Source organism: Centrocercus urophasianus, unplaced genomic scaffold (genome assembly GCF_019232065.1).
Source record: "Centrocercus urophasianus isolate 14NV4802_14NV808 unplaced genomic scaffold, USGS_Curo_1.0 seq_26, whole genome shotgun sequence".
In the NCBI taxonomy this organism is placed as follows: Eukaryota; Metazoa; Chordata; class Aves; order Galliformes; family Phasianidae; genus Centrocercus; species Centrocercus urophasianus.
The window spans coordinates 8,516,965-8,538,468 of record NW_024884822.1 but is presented as its reverse complement, the minus strand read 5'-3'; the positions used below and the strand labels follow the sequence as shown (position 1 = coordinate 8,538,468).

The 21,504-nt window shown below is 48.3% G+C and overlaps 1 protein-coding gene across 1 annotated transcript in view; it reads right to left on the bottom strand.

Annotated features, from left to right (window-relative positions):
- Nucleotides 1-11,610: 11,610 nt before the first annotated feature.
- The window catches only part of RNF145 (ring finger protein 145), a 39,923-nt gene continuing 30,029 nt past the window's right edge, over nucleotides 11,611-21,504 (bottom strand). Inside the window, exons 6-11 of the mRNA XM_042826299.1 lie at nucleotides 19,953-20,128; nucleotides 17,898-18,038; nucleotides 17,399-17,581; nucleotides 15,426-15,573; nucleotides 14,388-14,744; nucleotides 11,611-13,240 (exon numbers count right to left, since the gene is read on the bottom strand). Of these exons, the coding sequence (XP_042682233.1) occupies nucleotides 12,815-13,240; nucleotides 14,388-14,744; nucleotides 15,426-15,573; nucleotides 17,399-17,581; nucleotides 17,898-18,038; nucleotides 19,953-20,128 (1,431 nt within the window). The 3' untranslated portion in view covers nucleotides 11,611-12,814. The remainder of the gene's footprint in view (nucleotides 13,241-14,387; nucleotides 14,745-15,425; nucleotides 15,574-17,398; nucleotides 17,582-17,897; nucleotides 18,039-19,952; nucleotides 20,129-21,504) is intronic.

Below are 21,504 nucleotides of genomic sequence, written 5' to 3'. Positions count from 1 at the left end.
AAAAGAAAAAAAAAATCTCGGATGGCAGTTTAAGAAACAATAGGACGAACGGGAGCTGCGGCGGGCTCCGCTACATCAAGTGTCATTTTCCAGTGACAAGAGAGGCAAGTTTCCCCCCCCTCTTTTTTCCCCTCTCTCTTTTCTTTCTTTTCTCCCTCTTTCTTTTCTTCTCTCCCAGCCGAAGCGCTCTCTCTCCTCCCTCTTTCAGCCGAGCAGGAAGCGAGTTGCTGGAGCCGGGCGCACGCCGGGAAGGGAGCGGGAAGGACGGACGGACGGACCGAGGGAGACCCCGGGGCTCCCGGTGCCCGCGCCCCCTCCCTCTCCCGCAGCGCCGGGCGGACTCGCCGTCTCTCCCTATGGGAGCCACTTTGACTGTCCCCGCCGCCGAACACGAGCCCCGCAGCCCCGGCGGGCGGGGGGCGGGGCCTCGGAAGGCCCGCCCCCCCCTCATTTGCATCGCGTCACCTCTTCCCCCTCCCTCCCTCCGCCGCCCCTCCGCCAATAGCGGCTCGCGCTACGCGGCCGCGGGGGCGAAGCCACGCCCCCTCATTAGCATCCCCCGCCCAGGAGCTCCGGCCGGCCCGGGGGAAAGTTGCCCCGAGCCCCCCGGGCTTCATTGATCCCAACGCGATCGCGCCTTTGTTCATCAAGGCGGCGGCCGCCCGCCGGGTCCCGCCGGGATCACCTCGGCCGCCCGTCGAGGGCCCGAAACCGAGAGTTCCCCCGGCGGCTGGCTGTGCCCGCTACCACGCAGCCACTTCCTTCCCCACCGGACCCCGGACGGGCAGAGCGGCTCAGCCCGGGACCGCCGCAAACCCCAAACCTCCACCGCATCCCCCCGCGTTCCACCCCGTTCCGGACAGCGCTGCGGTGCTGCGCGAGAGAAGCGCACCGCTTCCGACCGGGACGGGACAGCGGAGAAACTCCGATGTTGGCTTCAATCCCCCGGGGGAAATAATACCAACAAATAACATTCGCGGTCCCTGCCCTCTTTGGGAAAGCGCTGGGACGGCCGCTCCGTGCCCGCCCCGACCTCCCCCCGCAGCCCCTCCGCTGGCGGACCGCGGGCGGGGCCGCCTCCCGGGGGCTGTTACGGCACCGGGCGGTGCCTGCAGGTGATGCCACCCCAACCGCAGCCCCTGCGGTGTTGGCACGTGGCATAACCCACACGAGGGGCAGCCCGGCGGGGCTCCCCACCGCCTGCAGGGCAATGCCGGACCGGCAATGGGCCGGGTTGATTCTGAATTAATTGTGGCTTCGCCTGCTGCCCCCATGCCCACTCCGAGCCCTTGCAGCTGGGCTACACCAACTCCCATCCAGAGCACGGCCAAGGGCCTCAGAGTTGACCCAGAGAACAGAGTCTAGCTACAACTACCCTTGCACAGCTCCATAAGCATCCCCAGGCATTCTGAGAACTCTATAGGACCCTCTTCCCACCACCTATGTACATCACTACATGGGCAGTGACTGTTAAACCTCAGTTACCCAGCCCAGCAGCAGGCACACAGCCCCTGCCAGCACGCTGCTGGCACCAACAGCCACACCTGAGCCAGTGCTGTAGGGAAGTCCACACACAACTCATCCCCATTTCCACTGCGCTGTGTTCTCACACATGAGCTGCTGCAGAAAGCAAGTTTCCGCCTTCCCTGCAGCTGATATTTGAATTTTCATATAATCCTACTGTGTCACATCTCAGGGACACGTGGAAGAACACAGCCATAGAGCCACGCATGAATATTTACGCCATAGGTATTGCATAGGAGCAGTTTGGCCCCTGCAGCGTTTCGGCTTATTGGTCTTCTCCAGGCTGCTGCTGCAGTGGTTGTATCGTATCCAGCCTAAATGCCTCCGTGGTGAGATACATTTTGCAATTAAAAGCTATTTGCACCTGCACTGATTGCTCCTTTCCCAGGGCAGGGAGCTGCCAAGGGAGGAATAATGCGTTTGAATCGATATTCTGAGCAGTTGGCACAAATCTGTTATGGGGAATGGGGGAGCATCTCCATGCCTTTTCCTGGATGCTGAAGGAGGAGCAGCACAGCATGGGCTGAGGGCACCTCTGCTGGGCAGGGACAGCACTGTGACAGCAACAGGGACAACTTCCCCCCACTTTCTTCCTTGGACACACACACTGCACTGGTGATGTGGCAGCAGCTCCAGCCAAGAACCAATAGGGTGGGGGCAATGCTGCACTGGGCTTAGGGCAGCCTCAGAGCCACCGACAGCACTGCAAGCAGCAAAGGGTTAAAGCCCAGCTCGACCTCCACAGGGGAATGTGAAAGGAAAGCAGAGCTGGAATGGGGGGAGAGTGAGATATTCAGGAATGGGCAAAAAAATAAAGCGGGGAGGGCTGGTAGCTGGCACTGAGACTGCAGTGCCCCATTCACGCTGCAGGAGCCAAATGCTCCATGCTGGGGCTTTTAAGCAAAGAATTCCCATGCAGTTGGCTCTGACTTTTTGCAGGCCGGGTTCTGGTCCATGGCCCGAGCTCACCTGCCCTGCTGCTGGATCTACAGAGCTGCCCTGTGCTGGGACACGGCCGTGGGTGCTCTCAGTGTACGACACACAGCAGAACACACAACCTACAGCTGCCATCTGCTGCCGCTGGGGATGGGCCTTGCTCCCCAAATGAGCGACAGCCACGCGGGGATTTTATCCTCACAGCATAAACTCATGGGACACACCTTTGCTTCACCAGCAAGGACAGCTTAAAAACAGGGCGAGGGAGAGACACGGCTGCAGTACCCACAGTTGTGGGAACGGCTATCAGAGTGATCCCAGCATGGGGAGAGAGCATCCCAACTAGGCACCACAGAGGATGCACAAACGCCCTGAGAGGCTGCAGATCCCAATGCCTCCTGCCACGGGAAAGCCTCTCCTCCCCAGCAGCACTTCCACGTAGGCCCAACACCCTGCTCACCCCTGGCCTGGGTGTTTTCTATCCTGTCTCAACAGAACAGCCCTACTTCCCCTCTATAGGTCCCAACACAGGGAACAAGGGGTTGGAAATGGGAATTGCTGAGAGAAAAGCCCCCTGTTCCCTCCTCCACACCCCTCACCAGAGGACAAGGCACCGTATTGCTCTGCCCAGAGAAGGGAGATGGGCAGCTGGGCTGCGCTGATGGGAGAAAGGGAAAACAACTTCTGGCTTTGAGCTGGGACCAAGGGGCACAGAGCACTGGGGGCTGAGCATTTACCTGCGTTTTATGCTGGTGTGGAGAAAAGGGCTTGGGAGCATTTCACACATCACATCCTCCCCAGTAAAGATGCTTTGCACACGGTATTTTCTTACATCCACACTCCTGTGTTGATCCAAAGACTTCCCAGCCACAGACGAACCCGACGTCCTCTGGCAGGTGAGAGGGCTCAGCCACCGGAGGCATTTCATTCCTCCTACCCGACTCGTTCCTGCAGAGAATGAAAGAAAAGGGCTCATCCATGGGACCACGGAGCAGCGCAAGGCTTCTTGAAAGGTGCAGGGGGAAGGTGGGACCAGACAGAAGGGTGACAAGAGCCTGCTTTTCCACAGCTGCTGTGAAGAAGCATCAGCAGGAGACCTGGATAGGAGCACTGCGTGCAGAAACTTCCTCCTGCTGCACCCCTGCCCTGGGGACGGCCCTCAGCTGGGACAGACGTATCCCCGCCGTGCCGGTAAACCCTTACGGAGGCACACAGGGCGCATCGCCAGAGCTCAGCCCTCAGTTCCCTCGGCAGCTCACCGGGAAACCACGGCGAGGAGAGCCGCACTCCCACGGCCCCCCGTGGCCCTCGGCGCTGCGCGGGGCGGGGCGGGCGCGGTGCGGGTCGGGGCCGCAGCGCCGCGTGGTTACAGCGCCACCTGGCGGCCACGTCGGGTACCGCCAGCCCAGGTCCCGCGGGGTGAGCGCGGCCCTACGGGTGAGGGAACGCAGCAATAGGAGACGCTTGTCAGGTTGGCCGCATTAATTCTGGGACTTGACCGCTCAGGGTTTGGCTGCTCTTGCTGACTTTTTCTCTGGAAAGAACTCCGGAAGGCCCCCATGATTTCAGCAGGAGTGGAACGAAGCTCATCACTGGGGCTCAGATGTGGCTGGAGCTGGGTGTAGACCCACAGCCAAAGGGACTTCGCCAAAACACAGCATAGCAGCACTTTGGTTAGAAAGGAGTTTAATACACAGAGAACTCACTTTTTTACATACCCTCCTGAGCTTTGGGCAGCCTGCAGTTCAAGTTCAGGCTCTGCCTTGTTCAGAATGAGGGATCCCTCTGGCTTTATCTCTGTGCAGAGTGAATGCATCCCGCCGCACCTCCTGTGTTCCTTCTCAGGATCTCTTCTCCAAAACATTCAGCATGTGAGCAAAAGCAGTTACAGTTCTGGGACAGCGACAATCAGAGTGACCCCAGCATGGGGAGAGAGCATCATTTCTACTGGGAACACCGTGTAGGCCACAGTCCTTCTAACTAACATGGGGTATCTCATCAGAGGGAAAGTGGACTGAAACACTGAAATACCCTCCTGAATAGGAAATTCTGGGAAAGCACCCTTCACTACTTGTGCGCCTGAACAGGGACTGGGGCATCACAGTCCCCATCCAAGCACAGCTCCCTGTGCCTTCCCTAGAAGGGCAGCCAGTCCGAGCAGCATCTGCATATCTGTTACATGCACACACACACACACACACACAAACACACACACACACACACACACGCACACCCCCATTGCAGATGACACACAAATGCTGCTCATGCTTCCCAAGCAGACGACCCCAGCGAGGCTCACACCCCACTCATCTCACTGCGGGGCTCAGGAAGCAGCAGCCACCTCCCAAAACGTGCTGCAAACCTGGAGGAACAACTTCCTGCAGTGCTGACACAGAGCCATTGTCGGGGTGTGATGGAGGAACTGCGAAACAGACGAAACAGACGCAGCAACAACACCAGGGTTGGATTCAGGCCAGGGCACTTCAGGCGACTTGTAAAAAGTTCACAGCTCCTTTAATGGCTCCACCTGGCTCCAACAGGACCTCTGCTCTGTGGAGGAGATGCTGCGAGGGAAGCGTGCCTGAGGTGATATGAATCAGGCCGGTCCCTCTCGCATCACAACGGCCTGGAATAGCTGTTGACCTGATGGAGTGTTAATGGGAACATTTATTTGTTTCTTTATCACTACAAAGATGTCATATATACTTACCCTGCTGCTGCCACCGTTCCCAAAGGGCTGTCAGCACAAGAGCCATTATAACACAACTGCCAGAGGTAATATTTTTTTTCCCCCCACACATTATTTCTTCAAATGATTCTGTAAAGAGAGAAAGAACCGGGATATAAAAATTGCTGGTGAAAGAACAGAGCAGTAATGGGAGGCAAAGCAGCCTGCCTGCCTGCAGGGAGCACCATCACAGCACAGGCCTGGCACAGGATGGCCCCACAGTGCTACACGAGGATGGTGTTGGGGCCCAGGGCTCAGAGGGGCTCTTCCCCACCTGCGTTGTGAGCAGGTTGGGTTCATACAGCTCTGCCCTTTGTGGGGAGATGGGTGCAGGCAGTGCTGCTCTTCCTATTTCCAGATTATATGAAAGCACAAACCCCTTCAAAACACTTTGGTAACACAGTCATTAGTAAATAGTAATCAGACAGAATCTGCTTTTACCTGTGGCACAAATCCCCACGGTGTTTCGTTTGCGCTACACGCTGGCTTGACGATTCAGGGAAATTGCTAATGGGGCCTTTTATTGCTGGGTCACCAGTTCAAATCTGGCTCTGTCAGTATTGACCAGGAGTATCTGATGAATGTTTGATGACATGAGATGAAAATACGGGTTTTCATCCATTTATCAGTAGAAAAGCCCTTCAACAACTCCAGCCATCAAAGATGCGGCAGTGCAGAGCGAGGGCCCCTCTGCAGGGGAGGGCAGCTGGGAGAGCTGCACAGCCCTGGTGTCTGGCAGAGCCTTCCTGGGGATGAACCAACCTGCCCTGCACCACAGTGAGCCGCTGCAGCCACAGCACAGCGTGGGGAGCCAAGCCCTGCATTGTTCTCAAAGGGAAAACGACCCCGGTGTGCTGGGGAAAAAGCAAACGTAAGGAAATCCAGGATGCAGGGCTGGTTGCTTTCAGTGCCAAATGGAGACATTCATGATTTTGCAAGCTGGAAAGCTGTTCGAATTTCTCAATATTATGACGCTAAGCAAGCTGAAACTCAAATTTCAAAGTAACGGGTCAGAAGTTGGTAACAGTCCTTTCTTATTTTCTTGAGTCAAACAGCAGCCCAACGGAAACATAAGTTAGTGCCTAATTCAGCACCTTCAGTCCTCACCCCTGAGAAAGCACAAAGCACTGGATGTGCAGCACTGTTGGAGCTGGGGCGGGGATGGCCATCAGTGCAGCTATGGGTCTGCAGGGCCACCCCACAACACTGCCTGGCCCCGAGCCGTGGCCATCCACAGCCCTCCACCACCTCATCTTTGGGGCTGACCCAGTCAGCAGGGGCAGAACACAGAGGGCAGGGGCAGCTGGAGGTGCCAGCATTGCCCCAGGGGTCCACGCCGCACGTCCCCAAAATAAAGCGATGGGAAAACTCACATCCCACGTAAACTCAGCTGGCGGAGCTGCTCAGCCCTGCTGAGGGAAATGGAAGCAGCATGAGAGCCATCTGCTGGGAGAGGCTGACTTCACAGCGGTGTAAATCCAACCGCGGGGATGCTGAGAAACTGGGGAAGGCCGGGGGGTGCCGTGCCACTATCACTTACCTGGGTGTCACATTGAAAATCAAAGCATCCCTTTGGGGAATGACCCCTCTGATGAGTGCATTACCACAAACAGAGCACCTCTGCACTGCGCTGCTGGGTGAGAGACAGAGGGGCAACGGGAAATGGTTCCAAGCTAAAAGAGGGGAGAGGCAGAATGGACATAAGGCAGAAGTTCTTTACAACACGTGTAGAGAGGCAGTGGCACAGGTTGCCCAGAGAGATGACGGTGTCCCATCCCTGCAGACACCAAAGGTCAGCCTGGAGGGGCCCTGAGCACTGATGGAGCCGTGGGTGTCCCTGCTCAGGGCAGAGGGTTGGACAAGATGGTCTTTAAGGTCCCTTCCACTCAAATTGTTCTATGATTCAGTGATTTGTTAAGGCTGCACAAATGACCATTTCCACACCAGTTACAAAAAATAATTACCCATAGTAACTTAATAATGAGCTTTTCCCTTTAAATTTTTAACATAGGTAGCCAAGAAAATTGTCAGTTTTAACAAGTTTAAATTGAAGTGATAAATGCCAAAGCTGAGCTAAAAGACACCAGCAAATCAGCAATTAAAGTATTTATGCAAGAAGGCAAAAGGTACTGTATGCAGATACTGTATGCAAGGAGCTGGAGAGCAGGGTTAACACAGCATCAGGACCTCAAGGACTGCACTGGGGCTGAGCTTCACTTGGAACATAGATGGTGCATTATATTTGTAGGCTGGCTTTCTTTTTATTTTTGCTTACTTTCTCTTCTTCCCCTCCCCCTTTTTTTGTTGTTGTTTTCATTTGTTTGTTTAATTTCCCCCCCTTTCTCCCGTTCCCCCCCCCCGCCGTTGCCGCACTGCTGTGCACGGAGCCGCACTGCCCCGCCGTGGCCGCCGCTGTGGCACCGCGCTGCTCCTCCCGCTCTTCCTTAACCACACACACACACACACACCCTTCCTCCCATCTCCATCCTCCTGTCCATCCCGGTGATGAAAAAAGGGAAACAAAGCCCTCTAGAAAGCGGTTTGCAGACTGTTAGGCTCTGGGGAAGCTCGCACTGGCATCGGTGCAGACAGACCCAGCTAATGAAATCACAGCATGGGTGGGTTGGAAGGGACCTTAAAGCCCACCCGGCCCCAACCCCTGCCCTGTGCTGGCTGCCCCCCACCAGCTCAGGCTGTGCAGGGCCTCATCACCTGGCCTTGGGCACCTGCAGGGATGGGGCACCAACAGCTCTGGGCAGCAGTGGCCACAGCAACCGCTGAGTAAAGAATTTCCCTCTGACATCTCCCATAAATCTTTCCTCTTTCAATTGAAAACCACTCCCCCTTGTACAATCACTACCTACCCAAAAAAGCCGGTCCCCCTCCTGCTTCTGAGCTCCTTTAAGCTCTAAGTAGGACCTGCATTGTTTGCCAAGAGCCGTCCTGGTGGGAGGAACCCAGCAGCCCAGCACCACCAGGCAGCACTCGTGGCTCAGCATACATCCCTCATTCACACCCAGGGAAAAATGGCTGCCCATAATTGTTCTCTCCAGCCCCAACCCTTTGCAAGAACGCCCAGAACTCATCAGACCCAACTTACATCCAACCTGGGGGGAGAAAGGCGTGCAGGTTGAGCTCCCCTGGAGTTTTGAGCTTTGAGCCGCTTTAGTCCATTCCTGTTGGCACATTCCACAGCAGAACTCACCCAAACCAGGACCTCAGTGCTGAGCTCAGCAGGGAGCTGACACACGTGGCTGCACCTCCTTACTTACGTTTCAGAGCCCAGAGAGCAGCCAGGAATCCCAGCAAAACTCGACACATCAGTTTGGGCTCCTCCTGCAGGTCGCTTCTCTCCACCTGTGCAAAGGAAGGATATTTCCAACCTACAGGATCAACTGTATCCAAAACTCACTTGCACACACAAAGATTTCATTCTGCAGCCTGCTAAGGTGCATCTTGTTTCCAATTTCTCATTTTCCTTCACTTACCAGCACACCCTTTCTAACATGGAAGGCCTTTGAGAAAGTAACTTACACCAGAAAACAAACAAGGGTTGAATCATTGCATGGAAGAATCTGTCTTTCAGGGACATTTCCTTCTAAATTGCACAATGTGGCTCTTAGCAAGGAAAATAAATAAAACTTAATCCCCCTGCATTCCAGCTGGCACTTTTTCCCCAAGCAAGCAGCAAACAATTCAATGAAAATTCAGACTATGGTCAATTAAGGGAGCGTGTATCATTTCATTTATAAATAGCAAATATCTATTCACACTTGATGATTTTTATCCAATTAAGCCTGTTTTACATTTTAAATTCCTCTGATTTAACTCATGTACCCATTTCCCAGTCCCAGACTTGTCTCATCTGTTGCCTCAAAACTTTGCAGCCCTTCTGCTCTTGGGCTGCTGGTGGCTGAAACTCTCTCAGCTAACACAGATTTACTCAAGGATGTGGATTACAGCCTCCAGGAAGCAGCCAGCTCTGGGAAAGTCATGCCTAATTACTTGCAACGCTAAGGGCTTTGATATATCATTATTTTATTTGGGGTTGGTTGCTTATGTGTGCAAACTGTTTTCTTTTCCAGCCTATTTAATCAAAGACAGTCATCTTTAGGTTTGTGTGTGTGTAGACATGACATACTTAGTATATTATTGATAAACTTACTCCAAGCTATAGAGGCCGCAGCATCCCACACTCCACCTATTTCTCCAAAAACCAGCTGCTGTTTGCTTTCAGGACAGCATCACCATCTCAAAGCCACAGAATACATTGGCTGAATTGTTCAGCAGCTACATGACAAATCCCTTGATGAAAACACATGGACTTCGCCCACCAGAGTCCATCCACGTTGGCACTGGATGTCCCCAGGCATGGCCAGCGGTGTCACACCCAGCAGAGAAGGCTCCTTGGGCTCTGGGAAGGTGCTGGGAAGTTAAATAGCCACAGCCAAAAGGAAAAACAGGCACTGTCAGGAAAAAAAACACCTCAGGAGGGCGTAGTGGTAAGCAAACCGTGATATCTTTAATGAGATTGAAGATAAATATCACACACAAAAAGAACAGGAAAATTGCTACAAGTTTGTTTTCAAAGCTTCAGATACTTTGAGTCCAGATACTTTGGGCTGTTTTAGGAAAAAGGCCGAGGTATCTTGGAAATAGACATTGAATGTAAAATGAACCAGGAAAGGTTACTCGGATGGAAGAGGATTTCTCACTCAGAAAAACCTGCATTTCAAGACCTTTCTGCCTTGGCATGAAATGAAGGGCTTCTCCAGGGATGAGGAAGGAAATGGACTCTTCTGCTGCAAGATCACCAACAGCTGAGGGATGTGGGAGCTCTGCCATTCACACCACAGCTTTCAGTGACAATTCCTCGACTTGTTTGCTCCTCTCACCTTCTGCAAATACATTTCAATACATTTCCCCGTGCCCAGAGCAAAAACGCCACATAGCAGCAGCGCTGGGAAACTCCAAGGGATGGGAACACAGCATGGCACCGTGCGAGCAGTGCTCCACCAACCAGCCAAGAAATCCCCAGCTGTCCCCATGACATCACCCTGCTGGAAGCATCTTGTGAAGCTCAAATGCTCGTCCATCACACCACCATCAGGAGGGCCACAAGATGGCAAGTGCGAGCCTGCAGTCGCACCCATCAACTTACACACAGCTGTAAAGAAAATCAAATCAAGCAAATGCTGTCCAAGAAGCAGCTCTGCACCAAAGTACCTCAGAGGTCAGGAGCGTTTGCTCAGGTGCTCTACAGAGCATCAGGACGGGGCTCATTTCATTCCTTCCCACTCTGTTCCCCCGTAGCCTTCTCTCTTTTCTCCTCTTACAAAATTGCAGATTATTTCTTCTGCAAGGACCAACTTGAGTTTTGGCTGTTCTCACTTCATGCCTGCACTTCCTGATCTGTAAGCTCACTTGGCTTATCAGTACTTTTTTCCCCACTTACTCCCATTCCTTGCAAGCTGATTTCTAAGTTATTTCTAGAGCTGACTGAGCTGTGCACTTAGTTTGGTCAAGAGCAGCATTTCTGAGTTGGGGGAAAGAAATGAACATCCTCTGCACTTTCTGGTTCAGCTGATATTAACGCCGAGCAGTTCTCCAGCAAACAGCTGGGTTTGGTTTGCCCCAGTGGTAGCCCTGTGGCATCATTTCTCCTATGAGACAACACGTGCCTTCCTGGTCATCCAGGCTACCTTCCAGTGCCACAGCTGTGCTTCTGACAATCCTGGCACAGTGTATTTTGTTGAATCCACTGCAGGCCTGGTGATTGTTAACAAGCATCTCCAGGTACACTCACCTCTTTCCAATGCTGATGTAAATCCATAGTTCTTTCCTCTAGCTTTTGCATTACCAATTAGCAATGAATAATTTGAGGTAGAAGTTAGCGTTCTTTGCCAGGAGATCAGCTGGGCTGAGGAATAGGAGGAGCAGGACTCAGATCACAGCAGTAGTGAAAAGGAAGAGTTCAAGAAAAACGTTCTCATCATTTTTCCTTGCCAACACTATGAGCTTTTATCAGAAGTTTTGCAATGATAGGTGAGGCACAAGGCAAACTTAAATTCCAAACCAGATGCAAGGAAACAACTGAGATACAGAATCACAAGATGATGCAGGTGACACTCCCATCCCATCAGGTGAGCAAAAAACAGGTTTTGCACAGGTCTCAGAAGCAGTAAGCAGCCTACATGGCCTCCAGGAACAAATGTGCCTCAGCATTCTGCTACTGTCCCATACCAGCTAAGATTTGTAAGGAAATGCTTTAAAGGACCAGACCCATCTCTACCACAACACACAAATCAAAAGGAGGGGGAGAAAGAGCATCAGAAGTCCCACTAATGTCCACAGGTTACAGAGAGCTACTATTCCAGAATCTCCTTCTGGGAATTCCAGTATAAGAATCACATAACCAGGTGTAAAAATCTTCAAATGTAATTTATTAAGACATTCAGCTATGTCTGTCAGTCTACATCCAAATTTACTACTAAAAATAAAATAGTATCACATTTCACATTAGGAATACCGACTTTGAAAAACACTTGAGTCAAGCCTATTGTATAAATAAGTGACTAATTTCTCTTCATATCAAAATTCACATAAAAAAATTGCCTGCCCCCCTACTCCCATCTATTTCCCCACCCCAGTTCCTAGTTCTACTTGAAGCCATGATGAATGTAAAAAGTTAAGTACGGACATGTCCTTGTCAAAGAAAAAAAGGTGCAAACCTATTAACAGCTTTAGAAGTGGCATTTGCGGAGTCTGATCATACACAAGAATGTACTCATTCCCAAAGTGCAAATATCGCCAGAGTTTAATACTGCTTTAATTCAGCTGCAAGAATTAAACATGACACAGCACAGTATTGCAAGGCCTCTATCCGTGCCCTAAAACTCATCCCACTTTCCTCCTGCACGTGGTAGCGGAGGCCAAAGCGTTCATTAGAGTTTTAGTTTACTTCACGCAGCCCAGCCTGTGCCCATTATTAACAAAAGGTTCATATACATCAAAATATTGAAGACTCCATCATAAAAGTCAAGAGTCACTATAGATTACATGACTTAAAATGCAGCTGCCCACCCAAGAACACCCAAAGCATATACACGACGTTTTTAGAGTGCTTCCATCTTCTAAGTACAATCACTGCCGCTGTATCTTTGATTTTTGCTTACGTGCCATAAAAGAAATTGTCAGTAACCAAAGCTGCACCTCAGCCAGAGACCAGCAACTCACTGCATTTAACACCTCTCTGGGACGCCAGGACATGCAGCATTCGATGCCTTCCTCACCAAGAAAACAAAAGCCAGCACTCTGTCTGTCTGTCTGCAACTTCCCACAGACCTCCTGTGCTTCTCATCCCTTATCTACGTCTTGAAAACACTTGTTAACTTAAATTTATTTTCAGACATCCTTCCTATGCCCACAGTTCAGAGAGCTTCTGGAGTCATTTCTACTACATCTCAGTTACCGCTACCAAGCAGCCCATGAAAATCAGCATAGGATATTACATTTTGACCAGCATTAACAGCTAAACTTCTTTCACTGATGTGGAAGGATAGGTTTTCTTCTGCGTCAAACTAGGATCTCCGAAACGTGTTTGTTCCCATACCATCCTTTGTCACCTCAGAGCTGGATGCTGACCCTCAGGTCTCGGGCAGGGCACCCCTCTGGGGCTGCCATGAGTTCTGCAGCGCACGCTGCTTCCCGGCTGGCCTCACATGGGCTCGCGCCCTCATCCACACCCTGGAATCCCTCCGTCTCAGCAGAGCCCTCCAGGCTGTCCTGTCCATCACTCTGACTGGGGTTGTCTTCTGCATTTGCTCTCTTTTGCTCAGCGCCGGGGGGCTCAGCCTCATCTCCAGGTCTGACGTTTTGCTCTGCACCAGGATTTGGCTGTTGAACTTGCTCCGGCCCCAGTCCTTGCAGCTGTGAAGGGCTCTTAAGCTGGCAGTGGCACAGAGGGCAGGTTTCTTGCACGTACAGCCATTTCTTCAGACAGCCAGCATGAAAAAAATGGCTACACGGTGTGATCACAGCTGTTTTCATGTCCTGGAAGACAAAAAAAAGATTATTGTCAGGCCCATTCCTCTCACCCTGCACATGTCCTGCTTCATCTCATGGAGCAGCAGGCACAGAGGAGACAGAAGCAGTCCCCAGACAAGTAGAAGAATGTTTCTTGTTCATACCCACAAAGCTCCCACATTCAAATTCACACACACACACACACACACACATCAGGTAAGTGCCAGGGCTGACTGTTTATAATACATGGATTAGAAATGAGGCAAAAAACCTTGTTTACAAAATATTATCACACTTAAATAAAAGGATTTGTAGGATTGGAGTTGCTGAATTAGTTGGCTTAAGAAAACCTTGCAAGTGAAAACCAGCAAACTTACAGATGCAACAAACAAATTAAATAATGCTCTCAGAGAAGAGATGCACATGTCACCTCTCTGGTGTTTTAAACATTGCCATTCAATCTGGCAGCAGTAGTTACACTCTTCAAATAATTTGTATTCAAGTTTGGAATCAATCCAATGGCACCCTATTAAATCCAGGGTAGTTCTTTCATTGTCGTATATAGCTTCTATTTGTATCCAAGAGAAAGAGACTCTGGAGCTGGAGGTGTGATAAAGATATTACTCCCAGCATTCATTTCTAAGGTCCTTACTTTGGCTGTCTTACATTAGATAGACCCATAACCTTTTGGTAATTAAGTTTCTGTTATAAAACTGACATTGCACATGAAGTGGAAGCAGCAGTGTCTGTGGAGACTGAGCTGCTTCTAAGGATGAATAAGAAATCAGCTACTTGAGTACACCCTGCCTTTCAGTAACAGAATCTCTCACTAATGAAGAAAGGGCACACTCCCTATTGCTACTGAGAGCAGCTGAACCCAAACGTGAGAGTTTCAAAGAACCTCAAGGACACGGTTTGTTGCATAACTAGAGAGAAAAATAGAAAGTTTAAACATACCCAAATTAGTTTTTATATGTTAAAAAACCCTCAGCACCAAAACTCTAAATCAGTTTAGACAAAGCAGGGAACTGGAAAATCCAAGCAGTTTATTAAGTACGAATGTGAGTCACTAAACATAATTCAAGTAACCTATTCTATGAGCTGTGGACCAAACACAACAGACAGTCCAGAGGTATTTAAATTCAAGTCAGCATTTTGATACTTGTATTCTTACCTGGTAGCAGATGGCACAGATATCGTTGTGCTGCTCCAGCTGTTCTTTTGTGGCAGTGGGCAGTGACTTGATCTTATTCACAGCATCTCTACGAAGAAGGAAGCTTTTCCACCCCAGTTGGGCCCGCAGCCACACGTTGTAGTAGGAGTGAATGAAGATGATCACAGAGCCCATAACAGTCCATTCGCCAAAGACAGTTTCTGAGACGCCATATGCCACCACACAGAGAGCAACAAGGAACTCCAGCAGTCGGTACGTGCCGTTGACGTAATAAATCACATCGTCCATATTTTCAACTGGTTCTTTTCTGAACTCTTCTACCATAAACAAAACATAAATGAAGAGTGTCCCAAGCACCTGTAACACACAGTGCAAGACCATTAGCTTAGCATGCAATCCTATGAACCGGAGCTTCAGTAATTGAACATTACTCATGGAGATCTGCACATACAGTGCTCCCAAATCAGACTGAGGGCAGGCAGGTCCCAAAGCAGCAAAACCGTTGCTGAACTTCAAGACAAAAGCCATTTTTTCTCATAAAGCAATTGCTCTTGCTCTCATGTGCTTCCCCTTCTATGTATTTCCCTCAGCCCAAAGCACAGCTGAATTGATTAAACAAAAATGTTAAGCGTTATGAGGGACAATTTTATAAATTAATTACAAGAAAATCTTATAACAATAATACTCCTAGTGTGAAACACTTCCAGTATTTACAGTACTGTGTCTCGGGCAGAAAATTACTTTTGAATAACCATCGCTGCACAATATATAAATGAGCACTCTGGGAAACGTTGAGTTCTTTATTGTGATACTTCTGCCCTCCTGGTTTTACAATTCAAAATAGGCTTTCACTCATCTATGTTCTCAGCCAACCCTTAGGAATTCCTTAGCCACAGATACAGGATAAATTTTATATCATCTCTTGTACTTCTGCCCTTTTGTCAGCCCCGTTCTATTCTGATTATGCATTTTCTCTCCTAGAGAGACAGGATCACAGTTAGGGCAGCGATTCCGTTACTGCAGGGCTAACATTCTTACCTGAAGAGAGGTTAAAATACTGCTGGAGATAATGATGAGCAGCCAGAAATCCATGTGGAAGAACTGACATATCATGTAGGCCATATACGCAGGGAACACAAGTAGGAACAAACAGAGGCTGACTGCTCGGAAGTGCTTCCACAGACTCCTGCAAACAACACAACGGGTTTTCATTTCTTTCTCTTTTCTTAAGTCAGATGTGAGCACGAGAGTAAGAACAGGCTCACCCCTGGATGTAAGCACATCAGATGTTTGCTCGAGGCTTTAACTTCTTCAAGGGAGTTTTTATGTTACCTGGGCACAGTCTCCTGCCCAGCATGCATGCTAACAACACACACACTCCAGAGTTCCCTCTTATCTGATCTTTGCTGTTTTAACACAAATACAAAATTACGGACAGGAAATCATCTACAGTAATTGCCCTACTGGTCAGAGGTTAGACAAATTAAGTACCTAAGATTCTAGATGTCTCAAATGAAAGTCCACTAAATAAACCTTACATATATTTATAATTGTTTATAAGCCTTCCAATATAAACAGAGTTCTCCCAAATTATTTACTCATTACAGTGCTTCTATGTCTTTTTGCTAACAAACACGAGGCAAAGGTATTTCTTCTCACCACCAGACTTAGTCCTACTGCCTTCAGAAGTATACTGCCCAGTTACTGGGATTTGAGGAAGAAGAGGCAGATATATGTTTTAATCCCCTTTATCACTTCCTTCCAATCTCTCTCCCAACATAAATACATCATCAACTTCTCACACTCAACCATTTGCAAAGGCTTTCAGAGCATCTCCAGTAATTACTGTGCTACCCCTACATGCTACTCAGGTTGTATTTTAACTTCATTTAACTCTGGTAATGAGGTATTGAGAAACTGGGAACACTGGGAGAGCGAGACAGTAGCAGACTGCTAATTAGCCAGGTTCTGAGAAAACATCAGAATGTCACCGTTAGGTTTGTAATCCTCTGTCTGTGGGCAAGGGAAAGAGGAAGAGCTGAAGAAGAATTTATCTTGATCTGAGTCAGTTTAGAACTGCCAGAGACATTTGGCAGATGAGAGATCAAAACTGCAGTCACCACAGGCTGCTTGTTTAAGCTGGGCAGATGCTCATATCCTGGCTCTACTCTCTGTTAGTATATTTTCAAGTCAATGTTGCTGCAAGACAGTGGCTACAAGTAGCCTCTAAGCTATACAAACTCTCTGCACATAAATAAACATTCTCTTTTACTTCCTTACTTACAGGCTATGAAAAAGGAAAAAAACCAAGCAACTAACAAAGATGCAAACACAAACAGAATATAACAAAACCAGATACTAAGAAAGCTCTTCAAAACACAACACAATCCCACACAATCAAAACACCTGGTACGCTAATGTAAGCCTTCCACATCTTATTTCCTGCCAATAAATCCTATCATTTTGGGATCACCGTGTCAGAAAAATATGGGTTTTAGAATATCTAACACAAGGTCATCTCTAGATACATCCTCAACAACAGTCTGAGATCACTGCATGAGAGGGAATCCTACTCAACTGCAGAGAAAGGTAAGCAAAATCCACAGAACGGAGTGGTGGGAAGTAAGCACAGGCTTTGGAGTCCTGGATTTGTTTAACTGAAAGCACAGTCTTGCTAGGGGGAGCAACCTCTGCAGTGCTGAAGAGTGGGCAGCCAACAGCTGCTGAGCAGCATGAACTTACGCAGGCTGGATGGACACACTCCTGAGCAGGAGCAGGTGACCCAACTCACCTCCATTTGCCAGCATACAAAGAGCTGAAAAGCATTACTGTGTGCACGTGAAGGAGCAGTATGGAGAGAGAAAAACCAGAGAATTTAGGCTAGGAATCTGAAAACAGAAAAGACGTGGTAGAGCCAGCTACTAAAAATGCCAATTGGATCATCAATGATTAATTTATTATCCCCTAAACCAATACTGAGTAACTTTCAGTTTAGGAAACCAGTCTCTTACTTGTCTCTTGAAGCTCCCAATGCCAGGACAATAGGATCAGCAATTTCCAGCATGGACTGCAGTATGGAAGCCACCACAATGAAAAGAATAATACTGAGCAGGAATGCCCGATGCACTACTTGGAGCTCAATCAAACCTGTCTGCACAGCCAGGATCAGAAGTGTGACTCCCTCAGTCATTCCCCTGCAGACCAAAGCAATCAAGAAAAGAACAACCAGATGCTTCTGTGACATCGTTGGTTCAAAAATGTATCCAGAAATACCCCAAAATAAGTTGTTTCTTCTAGAATCCTGCAATTGCTACATTATTATTATTATTTGCTGTTACTGATGTGACTATTTAGACTTTAACCAGATAGGAACACTGAAGAACGGGGAGTTTGGCAGTAGCAGCCAAGTGCTCTCAAGTTACAAAACAAAAAATCCCCACAACTCTATTTCAATTCCATTTATATACCTTTTTGTCTCTTTTTAGATCCTAGGCACTGTGACACACTTACCTATTCATAGCAGGATCATTCATGAATGCTCGGTAGCCCTGCAAGTAAAACTTGCAGAGAGTCAGAACTCCCAGAGCAACAAAGGAGACAGTGAAGACCAAACCCAGCAGCGAGTATGGAGTGCTACAGCATTCTGCAATACTGAGAGGAGAGAGGGGAAAAAGACAAAATGAAAAGTATCATCAATTAAAAGCAGTGTGATGAGCTCTCCCCTCGATCCCTTAAAGGTGTGAACTGTTCTGAAAGCACAAGTGGACCAGCTTAATGGAAGTATTAAAAGGCACCACAGCAGTTAGCAGAGCTTTCAGGTTGGAGCCTTGTCTTGCACTGCTCCCTCCAGTCCTTCTCCATCGTTGTGCCACACGGTGGCACTGCGTCCTGCCTGCAGAGGGTTCTCACAGCCAGAAGGCAGCTGAGCCCCTGTGCCCCTGGGCTGTTTGCAGAAATTTCAAACAGCTAGCACGAGCAGAGTTAAAGCAGATGGATTCACTTGAGACACTTCACTTTCCACTCAGATCTCAACAGTGCAAGCAAATGTCAAAGTGATAAACACTGTTGGATGACCAGACTTTTCCAGCAGTGTCCACAGGCAACAGTCGTCTTTCAAAGGTTTGTGCAGAAGCAGCAGGACAAGGAAGAATATTCTCTCTCAGCTGGGTTTTTCCTTTATTTTGCTACAACAGTAAGGTACCAAAGACTTCTGAGTACATCCAGTAATACCAAGAATAGCAGACTTCCTTCAGCTCCCTTACCTCAGGGCTGCTCTTTTACTGACTGCATTGCATTATTTGGAGAAGCCCAAGCCTCAAGGTTCACTTGGGCTCCTAAGAAATGTAGCACAGAGAGCACAGTACAGAACACCACATGTCCCAGCACTCAATGAAGAGCTGTCAGCCAGGGATTACACACCTGGAACTCTCCAAATACACAACACCAGGTAACAGCACATCAACACTTCCATTCATTGAAAAATAATAATAATAATACAAAGATCTTAGCTTGTTCACCAGGGTAGAAATCTTTTATGAGAGAAAATATGGTGGTCCAAAAATGTGTCACACTAATTAACCAACTGAGGCTTGAACAGTCCAGTAGTTTGAAAAGACAAAAGTGCTTCGAGGAAGAATATCCTTCAAAAGTAAGCAAAGCACAACCAAGAGACGTTGACTTTGTTTTAGTGACTGCTTGAACTGGAGATCTCCTTTGACAGCAGTTCATAACAGTGCATTTTGAAGTGTTTACATACACTATTTGCAGAGCTTTTGGTAAGCCTTCCAGTTCTGTCTATTTACTAACCTGAGCAGGGCTGATAAAGCTTTCAAGTGTTCCTGCCAGTCAAGGCAGTGAGAAATAGATATTTAAACACAGTATTTCTGCAGAGTTTGAGGAACTCTGAGTTTTGTTTACCAGAAAATAAGAATCTTGGCCATTTTGATAATGATCAATCTTTTTTTTCCCCCCCTCTAGAGTAACTTTACTATGCTTCTTAAACTTACTTCCACATGATGTTCCATTCAAGGGTCCCCTAGGAGCTTAAGAGCTCGCAGAAAAGCCTGAAGAGCTCAGACTGTTATGTTTATGTATTAAGCACAAGTTTATAAACTGTCCCAAAGAGCTAAACTCTTCAAAGCATATTAAAAAATCACAGCAGTTATATCATCAAGGAAAAGATTTTGAGAGGAACATCAAGAACAACGAAATGCACAGATATTTTTTTCAAACAGCAAATGCACATGCAAGAACTTTCCAGTCCAGTAAGAACAGACATCACCCTCAGTTTTATAGAAAAGGTAAGAGATGTGCTCTTCTTATTTCCTCATCAAAGGAATTTTCTGCTTTCTTTGGGAACTCTCTCCCAGTTTTACTAACACTGTATGTCCTAAACATAATAGATGCCTCTGAAGCTTCACAGGGGAAGCATACATTGTCTCTGCAGTAAGGAGAGGTATTTGAGGGCATCCAATGCAATAAAGCCCATCTACTTACACAGTCTCTAGAGATGTTTCAGAACATACTCAAAACATAAAAACAGCTATGCACAGACTAGTTAATTACCTTGTCAAGAAGAGGAAGAGCAGCCTCTCTCTCGAGGCTGGCTGGTCCCGTGTACTGAAATAGGAATAGATCTGGAGAGCAAATAAGACCAACCAGAACACCATGAAGAGAACAGGGACCACCAGCTGGTTCCACAGTGACATCCCCAGAGCCAGCAGACCATACACTTCCACCACCTGGGCAAGACAGAAAAAAACCATAGTTTGTTATTGGTTCACATCATTTATGGTCTGATAACAAAAGGCGGTTCAACAATAAAGCCGCAGTAAAGCTAAGGGTAATTCACACTGCCTCAGCCACCCCACAGCAAAAAACGGGGTGAAGCTACAGCCTGACAAGGGGAAAGCCCACAGTCAGCAGTGACAAACTACTGATCAACTGTCTCACCCGGGTAAGGAGAAATACCCTATTGCACACCAAACCACCAGAAATGCCTCCTTCCTGTGGATAACTGCCTTTGGGCTGCTGACTGCTGTCCTCTCTTGGGAAGGATGCACACCTCTGGCTCACACACAGCCCTCAGACTGCTTTCCCAGCTCATGTCAGAGCAATGCTCTTTTCTGGATAGCTGCTGCCAACTCAGCACACACACTAGATAATTAAATATGAGCCCGAGCACTTCAGCACAGTAAATCTGCTCTGCTGATCTGTTCTAAAAGGAACACTAAGTACCTCAGACATTTTATATTTAAATATTTCCAGATGAACAGCTATCAAACTTCTGACTGCTCCCAGTCAACCAAGAGTTCTGAAGTTCATGGTTAAAAGCTATTTCAGAAGACTCTGAAGTTCAATTACATCTTTCGCATTGCCACAACTAAGTTATAACACAATCATTCTCTGGAAGCTGGGACTTTATACAGCTGGACTTAACAGAAAGCATCAAGAGGAGATCACTCACAACAGCTATTTCCTTATCACCTGCTTCCCACAGTGACGTAAAATCTGTAAGGCTAGCAAATGCATGGAACAGTTGTTAGTTCAACAAAACGTTCAGGAATTGTCTACAATGTTTCATGACAAGTATGAGTGATGTTAGGTTCATGGGACCTGCTGCAGTACGGACTGTGCCTGATAGATAAACAGTACGGTGCTGGCAGGGACATGGTGACAAGCTCCTGCTTTTAGCTTGGTGCACACTTGTCAAGGAACTGAATCTGCCAAAAGGAGACTCCCTTGGCCTGGCACCAAGCCATGCAATCCTGTGCAGCTCCTGGCACAGCACTCCATCATGTTGGAGACAGGTCATCTGTGCTAATAATGAAGATTAATAACCACGAGGCATTTCTGGCATCTTCTGCTGCAAGTAGGCAGCCACCCTTCAGGACCTGCTTTTAAATTACATCACCAGACACAGGATGAACTACATACATATGCAGAAAACTGCTTTGGTCCACTGGTTAGGGCTATCTCCACTCTGGTGCTACATTCAAGAAATACGGTGCTGAACATCCTAACATTCACTGAGTTCCACCACTGATATCCAAACAGCAACCAATTTCAGCCTGCAACAGCAGGGAAGTCACTAATGCCAGGACAAAGCCATCACTGA